The sequence below is a fragment of the Gymnodraco acuticeps genome, unplaced genomic scaffold (genome assembly GCF_902827175.1).
Source record: "Gymnodraco acuticeps unplaced genomic scaffold, fGymAcu1.1, whole genome shotgun sequence".
Lineage (NCBI taxonomy): Eukaryota > Metazoa > Chordata > Actinopteri > Perciformes > Bathydraconidae > Gymnodraco > Gymnodraco acuticeps.
In genome coordinates this window covers 609781-618442 of record NW_022992101.1, presented here as the reverse complement: position 1 = coordinate 618442, position 8662 = coordinate 609781, and the positions used below count along the sequence as shown (strand labels likewise).

General features: G+C 44.1%; 1 protein-coding gene across 1 annotated transcript in view; it reads left to right on the top strand.

Moving 5' to 3' along the window:
* The window catches only part of LOC117537672 (probable JmjC domain-containing histone demethylation protein 2C), a 129281-nt gene that overhangs the window by 81876 nt on the left and 38743 nt on the right, over positions 1-8662 (top strand). The window contains 10 exon segments of the mRNA XM_034202980.1: positions 81-224; positions 1046-1087; positions 2699-2963; positions 3654-4199; positions 4780-5128; positions 5706-6660; positions 7098-7280; positions 7638-7666; positions 7668-7808; positions 8447-8597. Of these exon segments, the coding sequence (XP_034058871.1) occupies positions 81-224; positions 1046-1087; positions 2699-2963; positions 3654-4199; positions 4780-5128; positions 5706-6660; positions 7098-7280; positions 7638-7666; positions 7668-7808; positions 8447-8597 (2805 nt within the window).

Genomic DNA, 8662 nt, shown 5'->3' with positions numbered 1-8662 from the left:
ATCCAGCACCTTTAAAAACAGGAGATGATGATGATGATGAAGAATAGACTGAGTGTAAAGTGAATCTGCTGTGTGTTCAGGTGCTAGAGCCTCAGAACGTGGACCCCTCTATGATCCAGATGACCTTTCTGGATGATGTGGTCCACTCCCTACTGAAAGGAGAAAACATCGGTATCACCTCCAGAAGAAGGTCACGATCCAGCACCAACAACAACAATGCCCATGTGAGTGCACACACACACACACACACACACACACCGAAAAATACACTTAAAGCTTCCTAGCGGTGGCACTAAAGAGGGTAAAATCACATTGAACAGTTTAAGCTGTTTTATATAGTAAACATGTAAATAAAAAGGTTTGACACAGAATGGTCACATGGAGTACATCTAAAACAAATGAACTGCAGCTTTGCATACAGTCAACAAAGCTAAACGCTGAATGATATTGCCCAGTGGCACTTTTTTTCATGATTGATTGATCTGCTGAATATTTTATACATTTATGACAATATTAGTATATGTTTAGCTACTTTATGCATGCTCTACCTGTGTAGATAGATGACCAATGATGTGTTTCTGTCATGGTGTGAGACTCCTGCAGGTTTTACATTGGCCAACTGTTCCATGTACCTCAGAATTGTCCCCACTGCGTCTGTTAGTGTTTCTTTTATTCAGAGACAATAGTCAACACAGCCTCCCAATCCCTGCCTAAATATTTCAAATGTACAGTTTAAAAACAGGAACTCCAATCTAAAGCAGATCTATTGTTGTTTCTTAAGTCAGGCCATGGCTGTGGTTCTGTTTGAATTCTTTGTCTAATTGTTCTGCTTTCCTAATGAAGATAGTTTTAAAGTCATGTTCTTATGTGCTTCCTGTTTAACTTAACGTTAAAACTCATGCGGACATACAGTCCACTGTTGCGCTGGTTACTGGTCGGCTCCTGTCATTTACTTGTGAACTAGACTGAACACCTCTCCAGTCATTAACACAATCTCTCCTTGTCCCACCTTTTCTTTTTTCTTATTGTTTTTTACACATTAAAGATGACGGGCGGGAGACCCAGCGGGACCACCAGCAGCACTCAGGTAACTCTTCCCAAACTTATGTTACAATCTGTGGAGATAATGCTTTATTGAGAGCATCAAAAGATTGTTCTCCACTCTTTGCGTTTTGCATCAACATAAAGAAAGATCCTGAGATTCACAGAATAAAAAGTGAGTGCTAAACAATATAAATGCAAGTACAAAGGAGGACGGAACAGTTATCAGACTATCTGTGGATGCACACAGATCTGTCGCAACCCTGAGATGAAATGTCACAGTGAAACATTTAAAGAGCAGCTTCACCCAGGTCTGAACTCCTGCCTGCGCTACCATCTAGTGGCTGCTGCCTGTCCCACACTCTGCAGCTCCATCACAGCTTGGTGTGACCACACATGGCCCCAGCTGTGATGATGGATGTTGACAGAAGTCAATCAACCCATAGAAGTCAGTACGGCTGGCGTTTAGTGTAGTGTGAAGCTGCTCTTCAACTCAAGTCCAGTTTGTGTTTCAACAGTGACCTCTCTGCTGTTTGTTTAGACGTCAAACAGTAGCAGTGGAGCATAATTGCAGATTGTAGGTTGGGGAAGTTAGTCTACACTCCAATCATCTCAATATTAGCATTACAACTGTGTTGGAAAGAATCGATATTAAGACTTCCAGAGACAATATGTATACTTTGTTTCACACAAATGACTGTTGAGTTAAGACTTCAGGAGAAATGTGTACTTGTGCATCAGTAAACAACAGAAAACTGTTTGAAAAATGTTCCTCTGCACTACAAGTGAAAAGCAACTTTCCCCATGGTCTTTGTTCACAAACATGCCAGAGGAACATTTTTAGAATAAACAAGTTAAATCTTACAATTTGTTTCTTGTTGCTCTATTACTTGACTTTGAATGTGTGATGAGTGTAAAACATGATGTTGTGTTGGACTGTATTACATTGAATTGTGTCCATACCATACAACAGAGGTAACCAGTGTGTAAGGCTCACCAAGCTTAAACTAATGCAGTCTAATCCAACAGTCCTGTTAACAAAAAAAGAAGATGCTAATGTTCACTTTTTGTTTTACCACCTTTACAGAGGTGCTGATTACACGTTGTGGTTATTTTGGAGACTGCATTTTGTGCTTTCTTTGAAAAGTTTTTTAAATATTTATTGTACTTTCATAAAAATCTCAGTGATGTAAAGTATTGGAAACATCTCTCAGAAGTATTGAAGTCTAGCAGTGAAAGTATATACCAGCTGATTGTCAAAAAACACTAAACTAACCATTGTTATTGATGGTTATATGCATTGCTTATTCACTTTGATATTGCACTCACGGCTGCATTTTGACATCAACCTAGGACTCTAAGAACATTAGCAGAATCCCAAAGTCTTCAAAATGTATCCATACAATGTTAACAAAAACACAACAGAAACAAAACAAAACAATAAAAACAATCATTATAAACTTTATGTCTGCATTACTGAAAAACGTTTGGATTAGACTGTATTTGTTTACAGATTAAATCCAATTAAAAAAAAAAAAATACAAGTTGAATTTGTTGCATGGTGATCATACTGGATTGCATTAAACTATGCAATTAATAAAATAAACAAGCATGTTTCTTTGCGTTATCTAACATGTGACTTTATTAAAACTTCCAGAGCCATTACACACGAGCCCAGGCCAACAGCCCCCGTCCCATCATGAACTCATCAGGCCCCAACGCGAAAGGTTCCCAGGGGACCCAGGCCTCGCAGCAGCAGAGCCAGTCACAACAAAGCCAGCAAACAGCCAGCCAATCACACAACTCGCCTGGCGGCAATGCGAGGGAGCAGAGAGAGCAGCGCAACGCCCGCTCCTCCAGGAGGAAAGGATCGGACAGCAGCGTTCCAGAGGAGGACAAGAGAGAGGAGCCCCCAGCCAGAGGTGAGGACAAGCCGCACGCTAGCAGCTAGCTTAGCACCAGATACTAGTCAGAGGATTCCTACCATCAGAATCACAATCAGAATTGCTTTATTTTTCACACGGGGAGGGAAATTGACACCTTGCTACATTAATCTTAATATTAATACAGCAAAATGCGTATGTCTGTGTGTGGCTGTGTGCATATATTTTCTTTATATCTGTTGTTGCTCACAGGAGATAACAGATGTTGTTTTTGATTATTTAAAATGTCCACAGCGAATCCACAGTAAACAAGTAGTATCTTTTGGTCTTCATTTTATTGAAGTTCTTTTAAATAAGAGCTGTATTTTCTAACACTGTACCACATGAAAAAAATACAAGTGTCCACAAAGCCATACCCTAACGTAATATCCAAGAGAATTATAGGTATTCCAGGCTGTTCTCAAAGCAGCGATTAAATTAAATTGACAATTCTGGATTTGAATTTATTTCCATTTAGCGGTGACGTGTTCCTAAAACTGCACCTTCAACATACAACACATTGAAGTGCTTTTGGTTTATGATTCAAACAATTGTATCACATAACGGATTTGCAAAAATGGTTCTAAGGAGAGCATTTGTATAACTCCTAATCAACAATAAACAACAGCAGGTGGTAGAGTGATCTCAAGCTGTGATTGAAAAATAATTTGTTTTTCTGTTCTTGTCCAGAGTCCAAAAAGGCTAAGCAGGCAGTAAACAAACGCAGGAAGGGCGAGGAAGAGGAGAAGAAAGCCAGTCTAAAGAGGCTGAAGACGGACATAACCTCGGACCTATCAGAGAGCAGCGACTCAGAGAACCCACTCAACAAGAGGGCTGCCCTCTCCTCGTGCTCTTCTTCCTCCTCATCCTCCTCCTCATCCTCCTCATCTTCCTCTTCCTCCTCCTCAGAGCCCAACTCTGAGAACGAGCTAAAGACTCGCAGCAGTGATGTGAAACAAAGCGCTGTTTCCAAAAATGAGGAAGATGAGAAGCCGCTGATGCCGGCCAACAAAATGAATGATTCCTCAGCTCTCATTGGTCGCCTTTCCCCGTGGGCGGAGCTTCAGGAGGACACTAAGAAGGGCGTGGTTAAGGAAACGAGCAAAATTACAACAAAGGAGGAGGAGGAGTTGGTCGCGGTAACACAGATCACCCAGTCTCCACGGCAACAAACGCCTGTGATGCCTGACAGTCTTCAGGCAGGCAGTATGGAGAGCAGCAAGAACACTGTGAAAGGTAGAGGCATATTTACAGTATACTTTAAAAAGGATTACAGCACAATTACTAATGAGCTGTGAACAGAATGTAGTCAGTAGCCTGATTCACTTATCACAATCTTATGGTCACGTATATTCATTACTTTTCATTACTTTTGGATTACCTCAATACCAAATATGCAAAGTTCTGCCTTTCAGCTGTAAAAATGCTGTCAAGTTGTCTGATTTCATCTTGGAGCAGCAGTAGTACCCATATACATTATATTAACAAATGTCTCGGTTGTCGTGTGTTATCATTTCTTAAGCAGAAATTAAATATTGTTTGCTTACTCCTATGAAGAAAGATCTTCTATGACTTTTTGTACTTTTCTGTACTGAAAAGTACAAAACATACAAAGTAATGGGAACTCAGCGGATGATATTATGTTATTGTGTGTGTGCTTGTGCAGCATAGGATATAGTTATTTATTTTAAAATGTATTTTATAAATGTCATCCTGCAAAATATTTGTGTTCATAAAATGCACATGTATCCTAATTCTGTAAAGCAGTTACTCCCCAAGCCTGCACAGTATTCTTACAGTATAACTCTTTTTGCAGCGTCCTCTCAGTCCCAGACGCCAGCGGTGTCCCTGCCCGGCGGCGGCGCTGTGACCGACATCACAGAAGAGGCTCAGGCCACGGTGCACCAGGAGAGCTCCGAGGCGGTGTCAGCGCTGCTCGCCTCGCAGAATGCAGAGTCCACGGCACTCTCACCTTACCTCCCCCTCAACCCCTACCCTGTGTCCTCGCCTCCCGTCCCTCCGTCTCCTTCGCTTTCAGAAGGAGGCCGCAAGGCAGAGACTGAGCCTTCCGCACAGCAGCAGCAGCATGGCCTTACAGGAGGCGGCACGACAGCAGCCCGGAGCTCAGGAAACAAGTTGGAGTTTGCTCCCTCTGAGGTCATCAGGTGAGAACAGAAGGCTTCAGTTCAGTTTATAAATATAGCCCCTCTGAATGTCCTGATATGATGGCTGACTTTTGTAGTGAGATAGAAAATCTGATTCTCAAAATGGTACCAGATATTTGCAACAGTCCCATCTAATGGCCTTCAAATGAGACGCAGTATAGAATACAGAAAGATCAGGTGATCACTGAATGCTATAAATCTGCATGTCCATGCAGCAGGTCGGAGCCATGGTTGCTTTTTTAACTATTGTAATGATGCAATACACCACTTCCTGATTTCTGGTGGAAGTGTTTGGGGGTTGATAAGAACCGTCCTTCCTTCCTTTGTGAAATGTGAATGTGACTGAAGTTTTCAAACTGGTGACTATTGAGGGTACTAGAGGATAGAGGACCCTTTGTGTTGATTTGAGTTTAAGTCTGCATTTAAATAGTGTTATTTTAAATACAAGGTTGCTTTGCTGTGCTTTACTTTTCTTTGTCTTTGTCTTTGTCCCGCAAAAGCTTAAGTGTAAATACAAAAATAAAGGTCATTTTAAATGTACATAATCTAAAATACGTTTTTTCTGTGTTTTTTTTAGGCCTGTCACATCGATGGTTGAAAATGTGTTGCTAGTGGAGAAGGAGAAACCTGTCCTTCCTCATCATCTTCAGCATCATCAGCAGCAGCAGCAGCAGCAACAGCACACACAACAGAAGCAACACTACACATCTGTCCACCCCAGCATTAATAGCCCGTCTCTGTCTGAAGAGACGAGAAAACCCCTCCAGCAGCACCCACCCCCCAACAAGATGAATGCAGCCATCCCTCCTGACTTCAAATCCAAAACCAGCCCCAACCCAGCGCAACTCGACTCCCTAAAACAGAAACCCCAGCACCCCAACAACTCTCAGAGCCATCCCTACCCAAACACAACCCCAGCTGAGCCTCTCAAAGCTAAGCCCCACCCGGGCCTGCTGGACAGCTCCAAACCCAAACCCAACACCTCCCCAGAGGTCTCCAAACATAAAATACAGCGATACTCTGGCCCCTCCCCTCCGCCGATAGGTCGTTTGTCAGCTAAAGTAGAACCAGCAGAACCTCCGCGGTCCTGCTTCAAGCCAGTGCCGGTGCGGTTGGAGTCGGGTGGGGTCAGCAGCACGAAGAGCCCCTTCATCATCGATAAGAACGAGACGTTCACGGTTTACAGAGACCCCGCCCTGGTGCGTTCAGTCGCAGAGAACTCCGTCTCTGTCAGCATCTCCTCCAACCACGTGGCAGCTTATCTCCACCCCCACTTGCACACTCTTCACTCCCCTTCCCCTCACTCCCCCTGCCTCACCTCCGCATCGCACCCCCATACCTCCCATCTCCTTGCCCCTCCTCACACCTCTGCCCTACCTCACCCGCACCTTTTACCCCCCGGGGTTCTCCCCGCCATGCCTCCGCCCACAGCCTCTCTTCTCGGGGGCCACCCACGTCTTGACTCCCCCAGCGGGTTGGGTCACCTTGGTCTGCCTCACCCAGCCGCCGTACACCAGCAGCAGTTCCTACAGGTGTGACTCCATACACACATAAACATTAGGTACACATACACACCAACCCGCCATGTTAAACTGCAATGGCCAAGACTGTTCAGAATCAGAATTCCTTAATTAGTCCCGCAGCGGGGACATTTACTGTTTTACAGCAAAAGTGGCATAGCAGGTCAAAAGGCTGTGTAAAGAGCTAGCTCATTTTAAATATAGAGAAGGAAAGCACACATTATATTAAATAGAAATAAATAGATTATAAAAAGGTTGGCACATTTATAAGAATTTATGTTTTTCACTTAAAAGTAACACAGTGTATATAATATCCATATCTAGGGTTGATTGGGGGGAAGATGGGAACCAGGAAGTGAATTTATCCAATGAGCACATGAGAGTTTACTCATTATTTACACCATTCTGTCAAAAAGATAATAAACGTACAACTCTGTCTCTGTATTCAGGCTCAAGGCCCCCCTCTACTAGCCCAGGCCCACAGCGGGGCCGCAGGGCTGGGCCTCTACCCCATCCTCTGGCAGTACCCCAACGGAACACCTTCTTCCTACCCCCCAGGGCTCAACCTGCCCCCCACAGCCAAGTGGGTCCACCCTGACAATCCTGTGAATTCGGAAGTGTCTCTCAGGAGGGTAGGTGGTGTACGGATGTTAACTCATTTCTGTCCGTTTGGAGGATGTGTGCATGCAAACCTGTGGTTTATCCTGGAACAAGGAGAACATTTGAATGGAGAGAGGGAGAGATGGGATGGAGGAAAAAACAGATTGTGGCAGGCGGGCAAATTAATGAGGAAACCCCTGAAACTAAATCAGATGGATGTTGCTGTTGGCATTAAATTGCTTGAAAGCTATATGTGAAAATATAAACTTTTAGTAGTATAGTAGTATTTGACTTATACAGGATCTAGCAAAACTTTGGCTTAACTAAAAATATTTTTTTAACTAATGGTGATTATTTTAACATGTTTTATGTGTGTGTAATGTGTGCAGAATACAGCCAGTCCGTGGCTGCACCAGGCTGGGGGGGGGGGGTGATGGTCTGGGTCTTCTGAGCCACGTTCCTGTACGGCCAGCCAGCGCCGATCCCCACCGCCCCTCCGTCAAGATGAACACACACGCCAGCCCTCCACTATCAAAGGCCAGCATGAACGCACATAAAGAGTGAGTAAAAGACCAGTTTTTAACATGTACATCTAAAACTATTTTCACACATTCATAGCATTATTAGATAATAGGCTGATAAGAAGATAGTCATTCTCAATCAGAGGGCCACAGGGGACACACAGCCTTCCTCTGACCTAGAGAGGGTTCAGAGAAGCGCTTGGGAGGAAGCAAGATGGGGCAAACAATGGTTGCTTTGTGTGTTTGATCAGTATGCCCTTTCCTGCTTAAAGCTAGATGTGTTTAGAGAGAGGGTTCACACAGAGCAGCGCTGAGACTCAGACAGGCAAGGCCCGGTCAGGCAGATGAACTGAAGTTACACAAATCCAATATTAACAGTTCAGACAGAATCCGTCCATTCAGCAGCTCTCCTTATGTAACCACCGGCCATTGTTTAGATACCAGCGAATACACAAACACACAGCATCACACACCACCCGTCTCTCTCATTAGCCTAGTTATATCATGTGCATTAAGATCTGCTGAGCAGCCAGTAATACCCTGCTGATGGCCTAAACTGGATGTTACCTAAGAATGTCAACACCGGGCTGTCATTTCCTGTCCTGGTTGGTTGAAATCTATAAGGGAACCTTGTGAAACGTGATGACTTGTTAAATGTTTGGCTTGTCTGTTTGCAGGGAGATGGATAAGAAAGGCTTTGTGGACCCGATCAGGACGCTGACACTGGCCCAGCTGAAGCAGGAGCAGTCAGAGAGGAGTCGCACCCCCACAGGGAAAGAAGTACACCTGCACCGCCTCTACATGGATCCCCACAGCAAGGCCCGCATGGCAAGTACACAGCTGCACTAGCATCTGACGTAGCAGTGGCCATAGAGTAGTAGTATTACAAACAT